The sequence below is a fragment of the Eretmochelys imbricata genome, chromosome 4, assembly GCF_965152235.1.
Source record: "Eretmochelys imbricata isolate rEreImb1 chromosome 4, rEreImb1.hap1, whole genome shotgun sequence".
NCBI lineage: Eukaryota > Metazoa > Chordata > Testudines > Cheloniidae > Eretmochelys > Eretmochelys imbricata.
The window spans coordinates 23849897-23875177 of record NC_135575.1 but is presented as its reverse complement, the minus strand read 5'-3'; the positions used below and the strand labels follow the sequence as shown (position 1 = coordinate 23875177).

The following is a 25281-nucleotide window of genomic DNA, read 5'->3' as shown; positions in this document are numbered from 1 at the left end:
GTGGGATGAGCGAGAAACTGCCTACTTTTGAAGGATTGTCTGAAAATGCCATGCACGTCTGTTCAAAATCCTAATTGTGGGAAATCTATCAATGTCTGGAGCATAGTTAACCCCTCTGCTTCCCAGTCAACTGCTTAGCCATGCCAGTGAATGGAAGCTGAACAGACAACTATTAACTTAAATCACTTCTCCTCTCCCCATATATATTCAGTGCCTTGTGGCTATAAATAGTGTGTAACCTTTAACAGGGAGATGGTGGGAGTGGAAAATCATAATTTACAACCAAAAACCCAGTAATTTTTATTTTCTTCATGTGTTCTGTAGTTTACAGAAGGACTAGCAGGTTCTAATGGGTGGATAGTCTGCTGAGGACTGTAGAAATCTAGAAGGTACCGGAAATTAACGTTAGAATTGCTCACTCATTCTACTACTGTGCAAACAGTTGACTTGGTTTTACAGCAGTAAATGCTAAGTAATCCTTTCTTTCTGAAAAGGTCATTGTCTAATCCCTATTACACAGTGCAGTCCACTTAAATGTTTACGATTTCTTAAAGACTTCAAGCATTTTGTTCAGGGCCATGTTTTGAAAGGGAGCAGGTGAGGAGTACTTTTTACTGTGTGTCATCAATGATAGATCCCTCAGAACAAGATGTTTCACTGTGCCACTCTGTGATCTTTCTGTCAGGAAACATCTTAAGTGTCGCTGGCAGTAAAGGAGTCTTGTGCAAAATACTTTTCAATCCATTACCATCCTACTGATATGGTGTAACTATTGGAAGATAACCCTTTATGGTTTAAATCACATTGTTTGTTTGTATATCTTGCATCTGATTTTTCAACGCGTTAAAGTAGGTAGAAATTAGTTTAAAAGCTCTTGTGTGAGGCTCCCAATTCTCCTCGTACTACAATTTGTGTGTTTTTGTAAACAAGATGTTACCTTACAGCAGCAGGCTACGAAATGTTGTTTTAAATTAAAAATGGTAATAATTTATATGTGGGAATTTTATTTGGATTTCCAGGGGGCTTGATAATCTAACATCCAGTTTTGGGAATGCCTAGGTTACATGGAACTCGTGGTTCAAATCTGGGCATGGTTTACAGGTCTTCAACCTTCCAGTGCACACTCAATCAAGTAACTAACATGCACTTGTCTGGGGGAGGATGTGCTTTTTGGAATAGATCTTAAAAACTGAGATAACTCGCTCTTTGCGGATATCAAAGCACCATAGCATACTTCGTAAAATTAGGGTAAAACCCAGTGTTCCTGTCCCAAAGTCTTCCCCTCTCCCTGTGATGGTGCTGTGACACGGTATGTTGCCACCATTCATCCCAGAGGTGGCTGTCTGTTAGTGCTGGTGGATATAGACAGTTATAAAGCATTTAAAGTTATTATTTAGCCTGTGAAATTTCATAACTCTGTAAGCTAAATGAGATGGTTCTTTTTTCCCCCTCTGACTAATGCTGTCAGTGTAGTTTTTCTTCTGGTTTACTTTGCAAAAATATATAGTGATGAATATATATGTTTGTGTACGTAGAAAACTTGTTTAATGGAACTCATAATGCAATGATTTTACTTGCAATCAAATGAAAATATAACTCAAACAGCAGCTTCTTCCGCTAATGCTATCACTTCAACAAACCCATCAAAAAATCTCGAGTGGATATCTATATAAGAAAGTTATTTTGACCTTTTAATGTCATTGTAATGTTTTCTGTGACCTGGGAACTAACTGGGAGCCCTAAGATAGGGAAAGACAATGTGTATGGGTGCGACGAAGTTGATGTCTGTTCTGTACTGAAAGGCATTTGATGTTGTCATACCAAATTACACTGATGTCTGGAAGTTCTGACAGCACTGTGGATTGTTCTGCACTTCGGCTTTATTTTTTTATGTTCTGCATAGGCCATAGGGACTGTATTGGCATTCAGGCTATAAATAAAGCTGTTATGTTATTGAAGTATAATGAGTAAATGATGAAAACTCTGCCTCTGTCCTTATGAATCATAAGAACCTTTTTATTGATTTAATAAAGAATGGGCAACAGATTATAGAGAGACAAATATACACACATAAGGACTACATATGTTGTTGTGATTAGTTTCTTTCGGTTATAGATGCTTGTCTTTGTAGAATGTGTTATGTATACATGCTGTAGTTTGTCTTCTGCAAAGCAATAATAATAATAATTGGCCTTACATGACTCTCTTTAATTCTTCAGAATACTGTACAAGCAGTAACTACTGCTCTCAGCTCTCCTGGGAGGTGGGTGTTGTTCCCACTTTAAACACAAACAGAGATGCTAACTAAGTGACTTGACAGGGCACAGGGGAGCCTGATTACACAGCACCTCTGAAAAGTACATTGTGTGCTCCCCTTTACAGGAACAGTTAAACCAGCCAGTGCAGGAGGTGGGGGAACCATTGCACCTACCCCCGCTTCCCCCTCTCGCTGAGCATAATCTTGCCCAAGCAGTGTAGAACTAATCTTTGGAAATGAACAACAAACTTTCCACGGATGGTTGAATTGTTGGATCAGTTAGAGGAATGGGAATGCTGCAGAGTCATTGTTGTTCCAGACAAAGTAGTCATCCTGGGTTTTGCCAGATCTCGTAATTTCAACAGTAGCCTCCATTCCCTTCTCGGTGGTATTTTATGTTGCCTTAGAATTCTAGACCACCGTGGAACCTAAAAACATAGGTGTTTTCTCAGAGAATGGAGCTGTCATTTCATCATGAAGATTATTTGCCATCTAGTGACACAGATATCTGTCATCTTGTCTAGACATTTCCCTTACTTGCACTCCAACAGGGGATGAAAAGGATAATGCAGAAACATGCCTGTAGTACTCTCTATATGCTGGGTTGATTTCATTCTGTTTTTAAAAAATTATTTATGGATATGTTTGGTGTTCATTATGGTGGGGCTGTAATTGCATTGGCTAGAGTCAGTAAATACAGCCCGAGGCAGATTTCGCTTATGAAGCTGTATGTGGCTGGCTCAGGGTCAAGTTCAACTTGTGGATGCTCAGACAGCCTCCGTTTGACTCCATTGGGAGTTGCTGATGTATGTCAGAGTACAGTACTTGGCCCTATTCCAACAAATCCACAGAAACTTTCTTTTCACTTTTATTCTGTTCTTAAAGATATATACCAAGATACTTTTGTAAATGTACGAAATTACACTGTTTAACATCTCAAACGAGTCATGGAGTTAAGGATAGGTGTTTCGCTAGTCCTCACTGCTGGCCTAGCTCTGCTCCCATTAAAGCCAGTGGGAGTCTACACTGACTTCAACAAAATCAAACTCAATTGACTCAGTGTAGGCAGAGTTAGGCCAGCCCTGTGTAAATGTAAACATTAGCAGTAATTTTCATATAACAATCAGTTTCCCTCTTGATTTATCTGATAAGACCAAAGTCCAAGATTCTGTGTATCTCTCTCAAGAGCTGATGACATCTTAAGTGTCAGGGAGCCAGCTGCAGCAGGATCAGTCTCCTGGCAACTCACTGGGCACAGCTGGCAGGGGCTGCTGGGTTGACTGCACTTCCTCACTGGGCGAGGGGTGTAGCTAAGCTACTACTTGGCCCAGCAGCAGCCAGAGCTTGCTTGGCTGCTCAACACATTCCACGCTACAGCTGCTCTTGGTTCTGCTTCCTGTTCTTGTGCCCTCTTCAATTCCTACCCTTCTCCATCCTTGACTTCTCTGGCTCACCCTTTGACTGTGGCATTCAGCTTCTGATCCTTGGCTCTGACCTCCAGCTCTGCTTCCCAGCCACACTCCCGGGTGTGTCCCAAGGTCTTTATTCTTGACTCCAGCTCCACGCTAACCTCGAGGCCTGGCCACCCCTTGGCTCTGACCATTGGGCCTGACCACCATGTCCTGGTTGTGATCGTGATATCAAGCTTCTGAAACAATGGAAAGACTGTAGAGAATTCTCTGTTTCCAGTGCACATGAGTTTCTCAAATCTTTTACTATGATTATTTATTATGTTTAAAATAATTTATACAGATCCCCAAATTTACACAGCTCTTTGTGGGCCTGATTCACAGCTCAATGACAATGTTGGAAAGACTTCCGCTGATTTCAGTGGGCTTTGGATCATGTCCTATACGTGTGTAGAGTAAGGCAAAGTTTCTTGCCCCAAAGACTTACAATCAATGTCTCTGTCTACCCGATGCATCTGACCATAACATGCATTTTTGTATGGCTTGATTAGGGAAGTTTGTGTTCTAACGCTGGGTTTGTATGGTGGCTGGGACATGATTACATAACTGTGTTGGAGGAGGGTCTGTGAATAGGAGTTGATAATACCAGAAACAGTCTTTTCCTGCACTGTTCAATCTGCTTTAGAATCTGGAGATCCCATTCCTGAAGTGGGAACACTGAATTGCCGCTCAGTGTCTTGTTTAGGTATGACTGAGAGTGCAACACAGTTCCTTGGCATGAGTCTCTAATCTTTTATTTTATTTTTTTCCATGCTACAAATAGCAAACATGTAGACACCTGTTCCTTGACACAATTCGACTTCCAGCCCTTATCCTGCAAACACTTACGTGCTTAACTTTACTGTTGTGAGTAGCCCTATTCGCAGCAGGAAAATTAAGCACATGCGTAAATATAAGTAGGATCAGGGAACTAGAACAAACTGGTCTTTAAACAATACAAAGGCAAATACTGAACAGCGCTTTGGAGAGGAGAATCCTTTAGCGCTAAATTGATTCTAATTGTCAACAGCCCTACAATCAGTGGAGTTGCGCCTGGGCTGAATTTGGCCAGTAATCTCAAATCAGAGACTCAATGGACTCAAGTCAAGGAGGAACTGGTTTTTTTTCATCTGTATTTATTTTAAAAATGGTTGAGTTTTACTCAGGCCTGACTCACGACTGTGCCACTCCAGTTTTATACCAGTGCAACTCAGTTTCATTTAAGTAGAATAAAACCAGCATATTGCAGTGGTGAATCAGGCCTAGAATTTTTCACTCTGTGCACACCTAGTTACTAAATTGGCATCTTAAATGTTTTTAAATAATCTTTCTTGTTTAACAGAAGGTTTTTGGTTTACCTTTACTAGCAGGTTATTCAATTCTGGAACTGCACGAAGCAAAAGGTCTGGTTATTCTGTTGGCAGAATTTCTGTATTGTTGCTATGGGAATAGTCCTTGAAGTGCTGCAGAATTGCAGTGACTCCTGACGGTTCTACAGCAGATCATTCCACATTCATGATCACTGGCAAATTAGTTGGGATTTCATGACTTTGAGGACTATAATTTAAAGTTCCGTTCCATAAGTTATTGTAGAACAAAATACATGCATTGAATATAGCCTCTGGGCCAGACACATGGTGTTTTGTTTTTATCTTGTTTTTGAAAGATCAAATGTTTTGCTACAAATTAACCTGCTAATAAAGAACAGAACTACATACTAACTTTAAAAATGTGTTTTATTTTTAGTTCCCAAGAAGATGAGCGGCCTATGTCACCCTTCTATTTGAGGTATTTACTACTCCTCCTTTTTGTTGGTTTCTCTGTGTGGGAAGGACTTGATATTTTAATATAATGTTGGGGATGATGCCAGATATGTGTGAACAGGCTCTAATTAAGTCTAAGATTATTGTTTAATGTCATGATCACCGGCCAGTGGGGCAGGTGAATCCTCTGAGATGTAAAAAGATTGAAAGCTTGTGGGCGTGGGGTTTGATTTAACATCAGACTGGTCAACTTTTCAGTTAGCGGATGAACTTGATTTTCATGTTGATTACATAATTTCATTACATCATTTCGTTCATTAAATAATACTCATGCTGTACCAGCTCAGTGGTGGCTTTGCCACAAGCCTGAGTAAGAGACAGCACATAGTTGCACTGCCCCAGAAACCGGGTGGAAAGTCAGCAGCCATGCAGTGGCTGCTCTCCAGCTATTGCAGGAAGCCAGTGCAGGAAAATAAGAAAATGCCTTACTTCCAGACATGCCTGTTCAGGGGGGAATTGCCATCTGTCTGGATGAGAGAGAGAGGCTTGTGAAGGACTCCTAGATCTTGAAAGGTGTGTTTGGGGGGTGGTTTATTGATTGTCATAGCAGTGGAGATACATTTGCAGATTGCTAGGTAGCCTAAAATTTCAGCCCATCGCTCTAAGCTGTATCTCTGTCTACCACTCTGAATAATTCCCCTCCCTCTTTGGTGTTTACACTTGGATACTGGTGGACTCTCACTGTATTTCCACCTTCCCCTGTTAGTTGTTGCCTAGAAACTTCACTCCTAGCTCTCTGTCAGAATTACTGATTCCCTCCCATTTAGATTATTTTTCCTTCCCTTACATTTTTCCATGTGGAATCTCATTTTTGTTATTTTCTGCCCATATTTCTAACCTCATTAGAGGCCTTTGTTGTTGTCTCTCTATCCCGCCTGGTGTTGCAACTTTACCCATTTTAGCATCATCTGCAAATTTCATTAACGTGCTGTTCGTTCCATCTCCCAGATCATTAATGAAAATGTAAACCAAGATCAGACCCTAACATAGATGCCTGTAGTATCCATGCTAGGTAGCTTCCCCACATCTCAATGCATTTTCATGGATCTATTATGCCTTAATGCTGTGTTTTATTTTTACTCTAAAATAGACAATTCCTTGTAGATATTGTTACAACAATAGCTAAAAATAAAAGATCATTGGACAAAAGTTGAAACAGATATACTTCCTTCTGACTAACCCTGAAGGTTGTGGTAGGGGGAGGGAATATAATAAGGACTCTTACTAATTATGTGCCATACTGTTTTCCTTTGAGTTTCCTTTCTGTTAAAAATGAAGTTTATATTCCTTTAAGATCTGATACATGAAAGCATTCCTATTCAGGAAAGCTCTTAAGCCTGTACTTTTTTCTTTTTTTTTTTTAAGGATGGACAAAGCACATGCCCAAGTGCTTTCCTGATTTGGGACCTAGTGAGGGCTGAGACCTCCCTTAGAGCAGAAATCTCCTGGAAAGAAGATCCAGGAAAATATCAGTTGAGCTGGAGTGATCAAGAGAGATTAGGATGCATGGTTTGAGTGGAATTATTGGTGAAGAATCAAGAAGCCTATTAGAGGGAAGGATGGACTCTGTGGGATTAGAGGAACAATATTTCTTAGGAGGAGGAAATTAGAAAGATTCAAGTGGTCTCCTAAGTATAGGTTTGACTTTAATGGGAATGGATGAAGGCGATCTGAAGGAGGGGTGACTTTGCAAGTTTGAAGAGGAGTAAATGAGAGCCAATAAGCAGTTTGAAAATGAAGAAATGGCAAATAAGAGCAAAGAGGGAGTAGCACACCTTGTGATACAAACCCTCATGCCTAGCTTGTTTCTTTGTAACAACACTGAGAAGCAATTACTGGTAAATAAAACCAACATTTCTGATGTGTTGTTTATCACACATCAGAAATGTGTAATTGTTAGGCTGGTTGCCAGGTGGAGGTAATTTGACAGGGGAGCCAGCGCATGCTGGGCAACGGCTGGTGCTTTTTCAGTTCAGAGCTCCTGTGGTGGGTGGCAGATTTTCCCATGTGACTTTAGGGAAGCAAATGACGTGTTGTAATCAACTTTGTTCCAGGGGGAGTGGGGGAGAGCTCTTTGAATCAGTGCATAAGTCTGTCTGCTGGTCCATTTTATTTGTCCTGGTTTGCCGTTAGCCAAGTTTACATAGTCTGCAGCCTTATTCATGTGATATAACAACTGAATGATTTAATGTAAATACATAGGGATATGGGTTGCTAGGAGTGTAGCGGTTTCTGGGTTTGTACTGTAGTACAGTAATTTCATGCAGACAGTTATGTAACATGCTGGGTGGATGTGAACAAGAGCTGTTCATATTCCAAATGCTACGTAATTCTTGGCTTCTGCCAACTAGAAGAACATTCTATCACTTTTGTGAATGTCATGATGTTTTTATTAAACTCAGTTACTTGATTCTGTATTTCATAGTCCATGCCTGGTGAGAAACAACTTTCTTTTCCTTGATCTTACTAAAAAAAAAAAAGAAAGAAACAAAACAACCGAAGGGCAAGAATTAGTACTTAAATGATGTTCCGCTTATTATTTTGAATCAAAACTGTTCGTAACCCACTATTATTAAAATATACTAATTAAAAAAATCCATCTTTTGGGGATTTTATTGGAAACTGGGAGGAGAATACTACTCAAGTAAGTCTGATCAAGATCTAGTGCACTTGCTCAGAGGTGCTGTATTGAATACCTTGCAATATGAATATTGCAATAATAAAAGAAAAGGAAAACCTTACTGGCGATTGTCCTAGAAGTTCATGCTTGAAGGGCATATGTGTTCCAGAATGTCTTATCATCAAAGCCATGTGAACATTAGAACTGAAATTGTTACATAAGAGGGAGTGCTCTGGACTACTTAGCTTATACAACAGGAAAGCAAATGTCAGCTGTGTTAGATAACGTAGTTTCACGTGCAAGTAGCAGCTGGCAAAGTCAATTCCAAGTAAGGGCAGTTGCGCCCAGTCTGGTAAGATGAACTAATAGAAGGTAATAGTGATCTGTGGTGAAGTCTATGTTCTAGAAATTATGTTGTCATATAGACTATTTTTAAAGAAATTTCTCAATGGGTATATCTTGACGTAAACCAAAGGAATGGAAAAAGCAAATAGCCTGATTCATGAGTTACTATTAATGAGCTGCTTTGAGATGCAGGGCTGTCTCACTAATGAGTACCAGAGGCACAGGAACTAAAAGTGCGGGGAGTGCTGCAGCACCCTCAGGTTTTTACGTGGGGTCACTGGCTGTGTGCCCAACCCCCCAGTCTTGGGACCCTGCTCCCAGGATCCGGGCCGGGGCTCTGCAACTGGCCCCGTGCCTGTCCCCAGCCTTTGTCCTCTTACCCCATCCAGGTCCCCCCATCACGGAGACACGGCACTGCTCCCGGTCCCAGCTGTCGTGGGGGGGACGCACGGACAGGGGTGAGGGGCCTGGCTGTCAGCACCCCCCACTATTAAAAGGGTTCCAGCACCACTGATGAACACTGTATTGAAATGATACCATGCCCAACCCAGGTCTTACTGAAGTCTGTGGCAAAACTTGATTGACTTGAAGTCTGGCCCTGCACACACTGCATTCATGCATCAGGTGGTTTTCCCCAGTGTTATCCTTGTGTTTTTCCTTTCAGTGCCACCATTCTCTTTCTTTGTGGTAATCCCCCTCCCACTCTTTCTCTCTTTAACATCTGTCCCATGTTACACAAGAGAAATGGTCTTATCAGTGCAGCATTACTGACAAGAGTGTTAGCCTGTAGGGTCTGTATGGGTAAGTCATGCAGTGACATTTACTGTATCTATTCAGATGTCAGCCTTTCAGGACAAAATTGAAAATCTGTTTGCAGAGTTATTGGCTGTTACTTAAGGGGCTGATCCGTCAATGTCTTGAGCACCTCCTGAGAGACTCCGAGTCATGTTAGCTAGTCAGAACCCTTTCAGTGTTGGGCCCTTTGAAAAAATGAAACCTTGTTTGGCTGGTGGTTCTGTGCTCCACTGCATGTGCAATAGATGAAAGTGGAAGGGGCGACAGAAGCCTGGAGTATAGATCTCTGCGTACTTATTGCTGTACTCCAGTAGAGTTCTAGCCTTAGCCAGGGTACTTGCGTCACTCAGATATCTCTGCTTTGAACAGTAGGTGCCAGTGTCCACCAGTCACAGGAGATTATACCCGAACTAGGGATAAAGGGAGGCATATATAAGAAAAGCAAAGGAGAATTGCTGTTCTCCATGGGATTAATTTTTCCTGGCATTAAGATAACCATGAAAATACAGTATACCACATTACGGTAAGGCTAATTGTGTTACATTTGAACTTCCAAAAAATGAAAATATTAAGAGAAGGTTGAAATCAAGTCCTTACCATGGTTGGACATAGCTAGGCATTTGCAGCACATCACCATTTTCAGATTTTATACACAAAAAAGAGTCCTCTTCTGCTTTGAAGATTTGTACATCAAATTTCAGCATGAAGCAAATTTTTTATAATGGAATTGTAAATTTGAGACAAAACAAGGTCTGTTACAGACCTTAAACTATAAAGGAGAAAGCACCTAACATTACGATTCTGGATAATAAATAACTTTTAGATAGATTCCAACATCTTCTGATACATTTAAATATTGAAAAGTCCCATTGTTAAACCAGAGGAATTATGTACCAACTAGACTTCGGAATTTTTCTGTTTTTAAAAAGCTGTAGAAACTGTTTTCACTGGCATTTTTCCTCAAGCAGCTTTGCTAGAAGAGTGAACTTGTTTGCCTCTTCTGTAATTTTCCTTTGGTTATCATTTACGTTTTCTTTTTGAACATTTTGCTTCTCTGCATAAAGTAAGTAACCTCCTGTGCAAATGATAGCATTAGTCCCAAGCTCTGAGCTCTCCATAGCCTGAGACCTTGATAATTATAGGTCATTATTGATGGCCAGAAAGCAACACTGTATGCTTTTAAAAATATTTTTAATGTTTTAGATTAAATTTATAGATGTTTTCCATGCTGTTTTAATGCGCCTTCCCTGGGGCAGAAGGGAAAAGCCAGTCCTGTGCAAGATTATAGTACGGTATGTTCTGACTAATTCTAATTACAATGTTTAATATTCGACAGTAATACATTTTGCTCTGCAGTGCCTCTGTTATTGCGTGGGGAGGGAAGGGGGGAGAGGGGAGAAGGTTTTCAGTTCCTGAGTAACTCATATGGCAAGTGCAATAATAGGTAAATGATACACTCTGCACAAGGTGCAGATATTGGGAAGTTTAATTCAAAATCATGACAGGGTATATTCAGTTTAGATTAAAAGACTAAGATTAATTAAAGAGGTAAAGAGTTGTGGTACCCAAACTTTTCTAGTTCTGACCTCTGTGGGAGCCATGACAAATGTGGGATCAAGTGCAAAATGAAATCACCCTCATTTGCACATTTTTGGTAGCTTTATTGTAACAAAGAACTATACGTGAAATTCTGGACTATGCCTCTAAGAGTATGTCTACACTGAAGAAGAAATTGTGTTCTTAACTGGTGTTAAAATAGCAGTGAAGGGAGGGAGACTCGGCTTTAAATTCAGGTTAACAGTGTGAGTTAAAACCTAGAAGGCAGGGCACCCTCATGATCATGAGTTAAAAGTGAAGTTGCTGGATCTTCACTGCTATTTTAACCCAAGTTAGTTAACCTGAGTTAAGAACACATCTTTTTTTTTCAGTGTAGACTTTCTCTAAGAGACACAAACACAGAATTTGTAGACCAAGTGGGGTATGGCGAAGGTGGCTTAAGCTACCTTCAAAATCTCCCAAGTCTTGACCTTCCCTGGGAGCTGGAGAGGACTCTGGCATAATTTAGACAGCCCTGAGGGCCTGTCTAAGTTTTATGGCTGCTTCCTTGGGCTACCCCAAGGGCCACAGCCCTGCCCAGAATCTCCACAGTGTTGTGTGCTGCAGCCCCGCCCCAGCACCCCCCGCTCCTGTCTCCATCCCCCTTTCCCAGCAGCTCCGCTACTCCTGGTCTTGTAATGGGGTTCTCAGAGGACAACCTTATGGCTGTCTTCCGCAGTGCTTACACTGGAGGGGAATCCTCCTCAAGGCAGAAACAGGGTTTTTAGGGCCCATTTACACCACTCCAGCTCTTTTACCTCTTGTAAAGGTGCCAGAGCAGAGATGAGACTCTAACCCTATATTTTTACCTTGATGACTTACATGTGAAATCATACTCAAGATCTTTTAAGATTAATTTCCAAAGATATCCAACCAGTAACTAGTTATCTTGAGATGCATGCCTCTCCGTAACATTGCTGTGTTCAGTTTGCCTAAGTCCATGCTACACTGATTGTAATTTCCAGCTTTCAGTTTATTCGTGTCAGAAGTTTATTTGCAATATTTTAAAATAGCATAAATAAACAAGGAGAACAGAGGCAGAAATGATTGAGCAAGTGATGAAGGCTTACTCTTTGCTAACAGATCCTTTGGGTCAGATTCTCCTCTTACGTCAGTTTGACACCACTGGAACTCCATTAATTTCAGTGAAGTTACTTCTGTTTTGCCCTTGTGTACGAGGAAGATCAAGCCCCTTACAATGAACGTGCCCAGCTTTGTAATATTAGGTGAGACTGGAGCTAATTCTGATAAAAACTGGTCTGTTGAACTGTAACAGAAATAAATCAGTCCACTTGCCTAATGGGCCTAAATGGAACAGTATATAACCCCTCTCCCCCCGACCCTCCTTTCATTGGAGTTAATAACAATGAGAGCTGGGGTTGCTCAGTACCTGTAAAATTCAGGTGCCCATAACTAGGTGCCTAAATATGAATTTGGAGGCCTACCTTTAGGCACCCAGGTTTGAATGTTTTGGCCTTTATGTAGCTGGATATTAACTGGCTTGTCCTGTATTAATGGAGTAGTACTCGAAAAATTTAGCATCTGTTGTCCGAGATGGAGAGGGACCTGGAGGATATGGCCCTGACAGAGCTGAGGTGTCCATGAGACTTAGGTTGTATTTGCAAGTCTAGGGAGCCAGGTGTAAGCTAACACTGGGGCTCTCTGGTGATTCAGACCCCTCCCCCCCGGGGGAAGAAGTGTGAGGGGGTTGTGGGAGCAGGTCAGTGAGGGGTTGGTGTTTAAAACAAGACTTTTGTCAAGAATTAGTGGCCTAGGCTAGTTCTGAGGGAGCATGAAATCCCAGAACTGGATAACTCTCCAACTAATGTCAGTGGGGCTTGGGGTGGAGCAGTAGAAGTGCATTATAATGTAATGAAAATAATTGACTGTATATATGAATGAGTCAAACGCAGACGGAGAAAATTATTCACCAAGCAGGACATGAGTTCACATTGTTTCACTGATTGATGAACAAAGCTGCTATTTAGAGGCAATTAATTACGCAGTAAGACATGACAAGTAATGTGTTTGGGGCATTCATAGCATGCCTTTGGTGCCTTGTGAAGCATGAAGCTGAGGACCAAGTGACTTCAGCCACCCAAGAAGTTCAGCAAACCCCTAGGAAATTGTTGCCAGAAGTGTTTCTTTGCTCTTAGCTTTTTGAGAATTTCTCATTAAATATCTCCATGTATTTACTGGAAATTAACATAGTCAGAAATACGTTTGTGCCTAACATTCTAAAGCTATTTCATAATTCTGTTGACTCCGTCAAGAGATTTTTTAAAAAATGGCCTAACTTCCTGGCTAATGTTACAGAATGGAGTAAATAAACCCATTTAGCAGTGCATTTTAATTAAGCTTCAAAATTAAATAGCATGGAAGGCCAATTACTGTGGAATTATAAGAAATTTAGTGTATCTGAAAACTTCTCCTTCAAAATCCCACTATTATTGAGAGACAGGCCCAGTAAAGAGCATTAACATATCACAGGACCAAGAAAAAGTTAAATCCTATTTCTTTTATATGGCCATGCTTACTACATAAAGAGGTAGTTTCTAAAATTTAAAAGGGCTAATGAAGCTTAAATTTTTTTTGAAGTACTTTCTCTTCACCAGGTGGTGGTGGTGATGGGGTGTGTGTGTGTGTGTGTGTGTGTATTTACTTCATGCTCTCTATGTCCATGAAGTAATTTTAAAATCAGTATTGTCTAGCTCTCAGATAGAACCTATACAGTCCCTTAGTAGATATTTTAACAGCTACCCCTAAATAGTTGCCATATGTATATGTGTCATCAGAAAATAGAAGGTTTAATGGACTTGAAACTGAATCAGTGTTGGTGAAGTCAGGTTTGTTATGGGTTAAAATCACTACTCAATATACGTGAAGGTTATGAAAATGTTTGGAATTTTATACACTGTCTTGCATTTGATTTTTTATTTACTTTTTGCCTAGAAGAAGGAACTGCACGCTCTAATAATCCTTTCTCCCCAAGTTTAAATGAAATTACATGATAAAAGGCAAAAAATAGTTTTAGGGAATAATAATCATTCCCCCATAAACCTTCAAAATTCTGCCCAAAGTGTGAAATATCACTAGTAAACAAATGGAATGAAGAGCTCAACACTACAGTCATGAAACAGGAGTTTCCTTTTTTTCCACAACAGTAATTTTGCTGGAATTATATGGTATAAAGTGAAGGAAAATGCTATTTTCTGAGTTTAATCTCCTCTTAAGCGTCCTCTCCTTTTTTAGACCCCATGTCTTTTTAACAGAAAGCTTATTGGGGATGGAGAAGCGAAGAGAGATGAGATAAAGGGCAAGTGAATATGTGTGTGTTAGATTTCTATTATTTATATATAATACATATCAAATATTGATATGAGAAAGTACAGAAATTGGCTGTAAAGTTAAAGTACAACCACACTTGTGGCAGTGATACATTTGTGAGAAATTACATTTATTATGCGACTTTGGCCACTTCATCTGCCTTCTGCCAGGCAACCCATTCTCCGTGGGATTTATTCAAACCTTCCAAGAAAAATATTTAAAATTTCAACTCTTTGAAGTTGCTGAGGGGTCATGGGGAAGAGACTGTAGTGGGTGGGTAGACAGCAGGTGAAATGGTCAAATATGTATGATCAGTAGTATAGCCATGGGATAAATTAAATTAATCAGCTAGATATCACCTACATGTGTGTTGAGGAGAGTCTTCCTCTATATCTGTCTCTTTGTGTGTGTGTAAGGATAATATTAAATACAATAAGATGATACGAATGATAAGTGTACTAATCTGAAATATACAACTGTATGTGTATTCTAATGGTATAACATCCATGTATATACATGGAATCGACTGCCAAATACACATGTGCTTTCATGCTATGTGAATCCTTTGAGGAACCGTGTCTGGGTGAACAGTGCACAGGTGAAGAGTGCACAGGTGAAGCCATAGTTGAAGGGAGTGGCGTGTGTGGGTGCACTGCGCTAATTTACACACACCAAGCTGGTTAGTGGGGATGCACTCAATCCCTTGCAGGAACTAAAAGCCTTCTGGCTTATCTACAACATGTGGGCTTGCAGTAGTTCTGTCCTCTAGACCTGTAGAGATGTGTGCTGTTGTGTGACTTTACTAAACTGATTTTTGTGACACTTTTATTTTACCTCCTCCCACCAGTTCAACCTCCTCTCCCTACCACTTGCTACCAGTGACGTGACAATGTGCTTGCCTTCTGAGGAGAGCGAGTGCTCCAGCCTTTTGGCTGGCATCAGGTCTCTGCAGGGAAGCTACAGTAGTTTGGTGGGAGAAATATTAAAGAGAAAGGATAGAAAAAACCTTAGAAACTGTAATTGGTTTAAAGTAATAGAGCAATTGTTGAATCATCAGCAATTAAAGTTTCTGAAAGGATGCACCTTGCATGTATAGATTAAAAACACTAAATTTCTATTAGTGCGGCACAGTAAACCTAGAATTCTTGAGTAAGACTTTCACAAGTCCCTCTTGTAATCTAGCATAGTGTTGTTTTACTTCTGAGTACACCAGCCAACCCTGCTATTGATTCTGTTGCTGATAAGAAGATAAAGCCAAATGCAATGTTTAAGCTAACTTATTTGGTTTAATTAATATTGTAGGCGGGATGAACAGGAGTGAAATCTCATGTGCCCTCTTATCTTCAAAGTTGAGTCAACACATGGGGAGCAATCTGATGGTACATGGAAAGGGGAGGGAATTTCTTTGGCCTAATCTAATCTGACCCTGCAGTTAGATTGCAGAGCAGTAATGGCCATGCGGGATGGCACGTCACCTTACTTGAAAGTGCTTTGAACAGTGAGTGGTGACAACTAGAATTCTGTTATTTTACCTCTTCCTGAGCCTGGAGTCAGACTTAGAGGCAAACAGAAAGGCGAGAAAATATACTTAAAAACAAATGGTGGCGGGGAGCTAAGAACATGAAAAACAGGGAGTTGGGGCAGGGGAATCTGGGAAGAGGAAATATGTTTTACCTTTTTCCTGATGAGTAGTTTAAAACCTGTTAAATGTTGAGTCACTTTATAGCGTGTACGTTTTGAAATCTTGACTCAAAAGAACAGAGCTCATTTGATTAAACTAAGTGTGATCTACAGCTGCAGAATATTCAAGAGAAGAATCATAATGTGCTATACCTAAAATACCTTCCTTTTGACTGTAGTCTCTTGGTAGTAAATGACAAGCAATCCAATTCTGAGCGTACTAACCTTGTATAAATGTACATTCTAATAGTGTGAGTCAAAATTCCGTTGAGGGGTCAGATAGCTCAGTGGTTTGAGCATTGGCCTGCTAAACCCAGGGTTGTGAGTTCAGTCCTTGAGGGGGCCATTTACGGATCTGGGGCAAAAATGGGGATTGGTCCTGCTTTGAGCAGGGGGTTGGACTAGATGACCTCCTGAGGTCCCTTCCAACCCTGATATTCTATGATTCTAAGCTTGTCATGTGCATATGTAATTCTAGGAGATGAATTCCTGCTGATGAATCATACCTTTAATTAATTTAGTAGATGGTTTGGTGTCTAAGAAAAGGCAATGAGAGAAGAAAAGCCAACGTTCTCCTTCAGGTGTTCCACGACAGTACTTTGGTAATTAGATCTTTCTTCCCTTTCCACAGTGCCCATGTATCCCAAGTGAGCAGTAACATTCCTGCTACTGGAGAGTAAGTGTCTCTGTTTATTTTTAAGTTTTGTTGCTGTCATTTGTTGTCTACTTAAGCTTTTAAAAATGTTATTCTCTTATTTTTCTGTAATAGCCTAGTACTGTCCAAAGAAAAGTGCATTGTGTATAGTGATCATAAACCACTTCCTCTCAAATAAGTGCCTGGGTGTCGTAGTTCCTTGCTTTTTTCCCCACACCCGTGGGATGTTATGGTTATGTAACCACGGAGATTTCAAGAAGCACAACCTCACTGTGCTATAAAGAGACTCCTTACCTGCCTGACATTCAGGTCCCAAATTTTGGCATATGAATTTATTCTTGCCCATATGTTATATACACACACACACATACACATTTAGCAAAGTTAAAATACACTGTTATGATATTGCTAATTTTTTTGATTTGTTTGATTTTTCTGAGGGTTTACAAACTCAGCTAACATAATAGTTAGCAACAAGTTTATAAACTCTTCAGTGGCCTCTTGGCCCATGTAGAGGTTCACATTCATAGCTAACGCTTTCAAAATTAACCATCAGATTCTCTCAAGAAATCATTTTAACATAAGAACATTTTAGTGCGCTAAATGTTATTGAACATGAATGAATGAAACAAATCTGGAGTTTCTAATCAAGTCTTTTGTGAGCCATGATGTTCCAGAGAACATAAGACACTTCAAAATATCGGGGGAAGTGCGAGAGAAATTCCTTTTTTTTTCAAACTGTCATGTATCGGAAATGTTTGTCTGATTTATCTCAGTCTTTACCTCCAAACCCTCCCCTGTCCCAAAAATAAGCAGAAGAAATTTCAAGAAAAAAGGAACATTTTTTCCACAAAGTGAGAATGCGAGGGTTCAGTTAGGTTTACAATGGAAACAGTCTCACAACCTTGACTCTAGTGTCACTACAGTGACTCCATCACTGTACTGAAGTGAATAAAAGCTCTGCTGCTCACAGTAGTTCTTATTCCAATCTCACACCAGAATCAAACAGGAGTCATTCCATCAAAATCAGTAAGTTGCAGCAGTGTTAAAACAGCATGGGATCAGAATTGGGCACTTATATATAGTTGAGTAAAGTTTATGATGAGTTGCCCTACTGTGTGGTCATCGTACTTGTGAGAAGGTAATCACTCATCATTCTCACAGGTGCTACTATTTCTTATATAATTTTGTTTCACCTGGTGGAGATATATGATGAGTGTAACTATGAATAGCCTTCACCCTGATAATCTGTCTGTCCACACTTTCAGTAGCATGCCCTTAACATACACTTATTAAAGAACTTGCTGCACACACATTCATGTCACTTAAGGTCCTTACTTCAAAGAGCCTTTCCTTCTGGCAGGCCTTTCACAGGGGCCAATCACAGTTGCAGTCTGTGCATTCTGTCACAAGGGACTGCTCCCTCCTAGCTCGTCTGGGAGTCAGTCACCCCAGAAGGATGGGGGCAAGTTAAAGAGGAGGCATGACTATAGCCCCAGCCTCACATCATCCAGGCCAACAATGCTGGTCAGGTGCAGTGAGGGAAGTGCACTGCACCATCGGAAGCGGAGGTGCAGCGGGAGCATTCTGCCGGTGCACCAGGGAGCTGTGAGAAGTGTTGTTCCTCACCCGTACACACCGCTCCACCCGCTAGGGGTGTGGGTCAGCACATGAAGAGCCGGTGAGAAGGGATGACGCAGGCCCGTTTGCACATATTTGCATCATGCATGCACCAGCCATCCAAACCTAAAGCAACCCCCCTACCCTGGGTTTGCTTGTCATGGGTCACCCAGCATGAGGTGTTTTGCCCATGTTGTATCCCTCTTTCCACCACCACCACCCCCAGTTTTCCCCCTCCCTCCCCAGAACTGGGAGTGAATTTAAAAACACACAGTAAAAAGCTGTAGACCCTGTTATCTTGGTATGGGTTGTCTAATCACTTGAATCTTAAATTCTCATTTCAAACTAAAGTTCTTCATGTCGGGGTCTGTTAATTCGGGGGGGCTCCAGTTAGGCACCTAAGTAAAAATGGACTCCTCTACAGAAGTATTGAGTGGCCATAACGGCCGTTGACGCTAATGGGAGCTGAGAATGCTCAGCACTTTTGAAAATTTGGGTCACTGCTTAACGTGCCCCATTTTAGTCAACCACATCTGAACAATTTAGCTGATGTCTTGCCATGCGTCTGCTATCCTTAGCATGTTTCTGACACTACTGCAGTTATTAAAAAATTGTGACTTCTAAAAAGGGAAAGGTTTTCTGGTAAGTTTGTAAGTTTAATTGACCTTATTTTTCATCTTGACAGATATTTAGAGAAGACGATCCGCTCAGCAGTGGAACAGCATCTCTTTGATGCTCATGGCTCAGGTGGGCAGAGTTCAGAGGACTCCGAATCAGGAACATCATCAGCCTCTTCAAATGTATCCACCAGGCAGAGGAGGCGGCATCACAAAGAGCAGGATGAAGGCCGACGAAACAGAGACGTGTATGTTCACGATTTCTTCTCCTTTAAAAATGATATTTCATTGATAGCATCATAATCACACCCATTAAATAGGCAAGACAGTGGCTCCGTTATTGCAAGCCTTGGCCCCCGTTCCGCAATTGACAGCGTACAGAGTGCACCTGTGCTGGGCTCCATTGGCTTACTTGGAGCTGTGAACTGCAGAACCAGGGCCTTGATTTGTGGTCGTTTCACAGCGGAATGGGCTGACGGGTGTCAGCCTAAAAGTAGTGTTTGGTTTTTGTTTTAATTGTATGTATCTGGAAACAGTAATACTCCTGAAAAAATCAGTTTTGGCATTTGTTACTTAATACTGGACAAAAAATAACCCTTTCAAATGCTTTTGTATAACAAAACAGCTACAAAATTGGGACCAAATTCTAGTTTCACATGAAGAAAGACAGCTTCTGTTCAAATTTTGTAGTGCTCTGTGTGTGCATTTGGGAGAAGAACGTGCCCCTTTTATTAATCAAAAATCAACCATTTTTATCTCAATGGTTATAAGACAGATAAACAGTATTTTGAGACAGCTTTTTTTAAATGCCTCTCAAGGATTAGTCATACATAGTATTCCTCCTGATGACATACAGCATATAATACAGATGTGTCACCATCGCATTCTGAATAGAGGTTGTGTTCACACACCGATCTAAGGATTTTTTTTTTTTACTGAAAGGAAAAAATGTGACCTTTCCCCACTTTTAGAAAATAAAAAGTATTTTTAAATGGGCAAGATGTTTGCACAGTCTAAGCTGTTTCAAAATACATATATAGAAGACTTCATCCCAAGAATGTGTAGTATGGGTGTGTGAGGGGAATTTGATATATTGCTATTTTTTGTAGGGCAGTACAACTGTATACGACGGCCAACATGTTTAAACTCAGACCCTGATCTTGCAAACATTTACACGTCTGTTTAACATTAAACGTATGAGTAGTCATATTAACGTTAATCATGTGCATAAGTGTTTGCATAATTGAGGGCTTAAAGTTAGGCTCTTAAATACATATTATAGGTGCCTTTATAAAAATTACCTTATTTTCAGAGCTGCTGAATACCCACAAATCTTACTGGAGCTACAGGCCTTAGCATTTTTTAAAATCAAGCCACTTTTATTTCGGGGGCCTAACTTTAGGCACCCGGGCTCAAAAATTATAATCCATGCTACTTGACATCCAGGAATATAGATTCATAGATTCCAAAGCCAGAAGGGACCATTGTGATCACCACTGTGTATAACACAGGCCATAGAACTTCCACAAAATAATTCTGAGGGCATATCTTCTCGAAAAACATCCAGTCTTGATTTAAAAATTGTCAGGGATGGAGAATACACCACGACTTTCGGTAACTATGGGATGTTAACATAGCAGAGAAATGTTCCTGCAGTAAAAGCATTTCTAACTGACTTTTCAGGTAAGTAGGTCAGAAGCGGGCTAGTGTACGTGTTTGGCAGCATATATTGCAAGGCAGTTTTTTCTGCACAGCCTCCGCATCGCATTGTATATTTGCTGTTCGTGCTTTCTAGCCCATTTAGCTGCTAACTCTTCAGTCCTGTATTTATCCCAAAGCCCCAGACATTAATTTAAAGCAAATCAAAAGTCCTAAATGGCACCGACAAATCAGGTCATTTCTCTGGTTTCATAGGGATAAATTGTCCTGCAATCTGTTATGGTAAATTGTGAAAATTGAAAATTTCATTTGAGACCTTTTTGATTTTGGCTGGCTTTATCTCTTTGCTGTCTGGACACAGGTCTAAAGAAGGTCCATGGTGCCACACAGCACAGTGGCAACATACAACTGGGATAGTATTTATGCCGTAAATATATGGATGGGCTTACATTTTGCACACCACGTGACCTACCGTCTAAATGTAATGAATCGCATCTCAGTGGTTTCAAAATAATAATTGCACAAAGTTAAATGGGTCTGGTAAGCCTTATCCAGAGATTTATAATTCTCTGTCCTCTACCTTTTCCAGGGACAAAACATAGAAATGACTTGTGACCTAGAAAATAACTAGAGCATTTTTTAAAACTATGAATACTTTTGCCCTCATGAGGACTAGCCAAACACCTCAGTGTCAGATTCTCCTCTCTCATTTACACCAGTGCCACACCAGAGCAACTTCCCTGATGTTACTGAAAGCAGAACTTGAGCTTTGTACCTCGCTGTACAAAACTGCTGTGGATGCTTACAACTGTTACCCACCATTCCAGCCTTCCATCTCTGGCATGATAGATGTGCTTTTAGCCTGAGGGAGCATAGAGGTTGGGAGGAAGGAGATACATATCGATATACAAATAGAAGATACAGTGATGCATGTATTTTTGAAAGTGTCTCTATTATTGCACATAATAGAAAAACACCTATTAAGGAGGGCAGAGGAGTGGCACTGCAGAAGAACAACTGCAGGGAAAGGGAGCTAGCAGAAGATCTTCACCCTCCTAAACAAGGAGGCAAAGATGAGCATAGATGACATGTCTGGAAAACACACAGATCTGACTAGACAAAACAGGAATTTATCCCAGTGCCCAATAAGAAGCATTTAAGCAAGCAAACACATTTCCGTGCAACACAACAAATCACACAGCCCTCTCTCACAGCAGTCCAGTTATTCTTGATGAGGCATTTTCGTCCCCATCCTGTTCTCTGTTGTTTATCACTCCCTCACCCTTCCCAAAAGAGGCAGGGGGTGGTGGTGCAGTGGAAATCCCTCGTGTGTTCTTACCCTGCAAACTTGGGTAAAGAGATGAGTTACAGTAGGTTTGGGAGACATGCCCAAATTCTGCTTTCAATTATACCGGAAATTATTACAAGTTGTTAGTTGCTAAAAAAAAAAAAAAAACAAAAAAAAAACCCCAAACGTTTTGTCTCTGGGAAAGTTAACTGGCATAACCTTTTAAAAATAACTAGTACAGCCAGGGGCTGATCCATTCTTTCCACTGACTTTGGTGGGAGTTGGATCATTTCCCCAGTGCTGATGACCATGTTTTCTCATGCGATGTAGTGCACCTGTTTTTAACTCCTTGTTGGGATTTCGGATGTCACAACCTTTGTTGTGTTTCTTGCAATAGGTTAAACGCAGATGGGGTTAAAGAGACAATTCCAGAACTGCACCAGTCAGCATAATGCATTTCTCTGCCAATAGCATAAATGCAATAGGATTGTGTTTTTAAAAAACAGCTTGTTGCAATGTAACTTGCCTTCCTCAGAGAGGTCATCAACAAAGAAAACATTCCTTCTGGATTCGGAAGCCTTGAAGATTGTATTCTGACTCCTCAGGAAGTAGAAAAATTACAAGAAAACAACTCCGGGTATATTGGAGAAAGGAATAAACCAAAACGGCAGAAATCCAGCACCAAACTTTCTGAGCTTAACGATAACCAGGATAGCCCTGTGGTAAGCAAACATGCCATACAAAGTACAGAGAGCGTCAGTATCATGTTGGGAAAGAGCATCCCACTCACAATCAAGCATCCCGCTTCCCCACTGCCTTGTACCTTGTGTAGCCATTTATACAGATGTAATCACTTGCACTTTGCACAGATGTAAATGGCTGGTTAGGGCCATGGAGAATCAGGCCTTACACTTTTAACAAGTTTCAGAGTAGCAGCCGTGTTAGTCTGTGTCCGCAAAAAGAGAAGGAGTACTTGTGGCACCTTAGAGACTAACCAGTTTATTTGAGCATAAGCTTTCGTGAGCTACAGCTCACTTCATCAGATGGATGCACGAAAGCTTATGCTCAAATAAATTGGTTAGTCTCTAAGGTGCCACAAGTACACCTTTACTTTTAACAAGTGCATTGTGGTTACAGAAGGGCCAAATTCAGACACTGACCCTCTTAGTCTACACATAGCTATTTTTGTTTTTAATAGAGCAAAACAATATGGTTTCAAAAATAGAGTAAGGAAGTGAAATTTGTCCCCAAGCCTGCAAGATTTTAGTAGGATTGAGCCTGTTCAGCACCTCACAGATTGGACCATCAGCTTGTGTGGGGCTTTTTTTTTTTTTTTTTAATTCTGTCCGATAGTTTTCCGTCACATTGTAGCTTATCGGTGTGGTGTTTGTAGTGAGTGAGTGCCAGGGCATTATCAGTGGGTGAATTTGGTGGTTACCCTTCCTCTCAGCAGCAGCTGCATTTCAGAGGTGCTGTATACAAAATGCTTCGGAGTCCTTTAGGATGAAAGGTGATCAATCTAGATACATCACACCTTTTGACTGCAAACATATCTGGCGCATTTGCAATGTACTGCACATCGCGAGCACAGTGGAATGTGCACAGCCTGTAGAAGACATGGGTTTACATTGTGCAGCCTTTTTGTTTTGAATCACAGAATGTTGTGATCCCTGTTTGACCTTCCCAGTAGAAGACAGTTTGCCCACCGTGACAAACTGCAGAAATCGCTGATGCAACATCTCCTTCCCCGTATAGCCAACACAGGCACTAAATGTTGTGTTAGCAGTTTAGAACTTACAGCATATTTCAGCGTGGGCCATTGATGAAGACAGGCATGCAATGCCGCATGATACTTGGCACATCACAAACTCTTAGCACCGCTGGTAGCATTACAATACCCTGAGAAAAGAGTAGGCTTTACCAGCTGTGGAATATTTTCTCTGGTTGTTGTTGGTTGAGTTCCAAAGTCTCCTATAGGTGAGTGCCCGTTAAATGTGATATGTTTTGTTTTGAAAAAGTACATCGTGTTCTGGCACACTTGTTTTAGATTACACAGCCGTGGTTTATTTATCAGGCTAAAATGTACACAGATACCGAAGAGGGAATGAGTTGGGTTCTTTTGTGTATTAGATAGAAATGGCATTGATAAAATGAAGGAAAGAAACTGAGAAATCATAGGCTCTGTGTATTAGATTTAACATGAAGCAACAGTATCCGATCGCATATAATAGACATTTAATGTCTGCACCCTTTGAGACGCTCTCTCCTTAGAGCTGCCGCACGAGACAGATTTCAGCGTTTGGGCCAAGAGTGTAAGTGCAAGGCTCTTTTGTGGGTGTCCAGGAGGTGAGGACATGCAAGGAGCCTCCCCATCCAAAAAAGATCCTCTTGCACAAGGTAATTACAATTCTGAAGTAACTGGCCAGAGTCGAGCTAAATGCTCTGTGGCGGCAAGCACTGACCGTGCAGTAGCGTCCCTGTGGGACAGTATATGCAGTTGCCTCCCTTCCCTCTCTCTAATGGGGAAGACTCATCATTTTCTTTGGTGGGGGATTCTTCTTCTGCTTCCCATTACTGCGTTAATGGATGGTACAGTGACAGTCCACACACATGGGAAATAGTTCTCTCTTTATTTTAAATAAATGTGAAGCAAATTAGTTTCTGCAGATGTGGGGCCATGTTCTGGCTCGGTATACACATATGCAACTTCCACTGAAGTATCACTGAGAGCCTGATTTGCTTTTACACTAAGGCCCATTAATACCACTCCTGCAGTGTAAAGAGGCGTGAAAGTGGACATTACACTGATGTCCCCATTCAGGCCCCTTCACTCAGCCAGAGTGAAGTCTAAATGAGAATCTGGCCCAGATTGTGGCCTTTAAGAAGGAAAGACTGTCAAAATATCTACTTGACTGAATACCTTGGGGTTGAGGGGTGGGCGAGGCTCTAACCCAGTGGTCTCCAACCTTTTTATGCCCAAGATAACTTTTTGAATCTAAGGGCAACCCAGGATCTACCCTGCCTCTTCCCCAAACGCCCCACTCACCCCATCCCCTGCTTCCTCTGTCGCTTGCTCTCCCCAACCCTCACTCACTTTCACCAGGCTGGGGTAGGGGCTTGGGGTTCGGGAGGGGGTGCGGGCTCTGGGCTGGGGGCCAAGGGGTTCGCAGTGTGGGAGGGGACTCAGGGCTGAGCCTGGGCCAGGAGGTTGGGGTGCAAGCTCTTGGAGGGAGTTGGGGTGCAGGAGGGGGTTCGGCATGCAGAAGGGGGTATGGGTTGCTGGCTCCAGGAGGGGGCTCAGGGCTGGGGTTTGGGGTGCAGGAGGGGATTCAGGGTGCTGGCTCTGGGAGGGGGCTCGGGTTGCATCTTGGGGTGCAGAAGGAGGGCAGCACTTACCTCTGGCAGCTCCCGGTCGGCAGCAAGCACAGCGAGGCTCAGGCAGGCTCCCTGCCTACCCTGGCCCCACAGCCCTCCTGGAAGGGGCCAACACGCTGCTGCGGCCCCTGAGGGAGGGCAGAGGCACGTGGCTTTGCATGCTGTCCCTCTCTGCA

General features: G+C 41.5%; 1 protein-coding gene across 2 annotated transcripts in view; it reads left to right on the top strand.

Annotated features, from left to right (window-relative positions):
* FAM13A (family with sequence similarity 13 member A) overlaps nucleotides 1–25281 on the top strand; it is a 188753-nt gene that overhangs the window by 121078 nt on the left and 42394 nt on the right. For both annotated transcript variants that reach the window (XM_077815021.1, XM_077815022.1), the window contains 4 exons: nucleotides 5452–5493; nucleotides 16523–16567; nucleotides 18852–19031; nucleotides 22266–22452. In XM_077815021.1, coding sequence (XP_077671147.1) covers nucleotides 5452–5493; nucleotides 16523–16567; nucleotides 18852–19031; nucleotides 22266–22452 — 454 coding nt within the window. The remainder of the gene's footprint in view (nucleotides 1–5451; nucleotides 5494–16522; nucleotides 16568–18851; nucleotides 19032–22265; nucleotides 22453–25281) is intronic.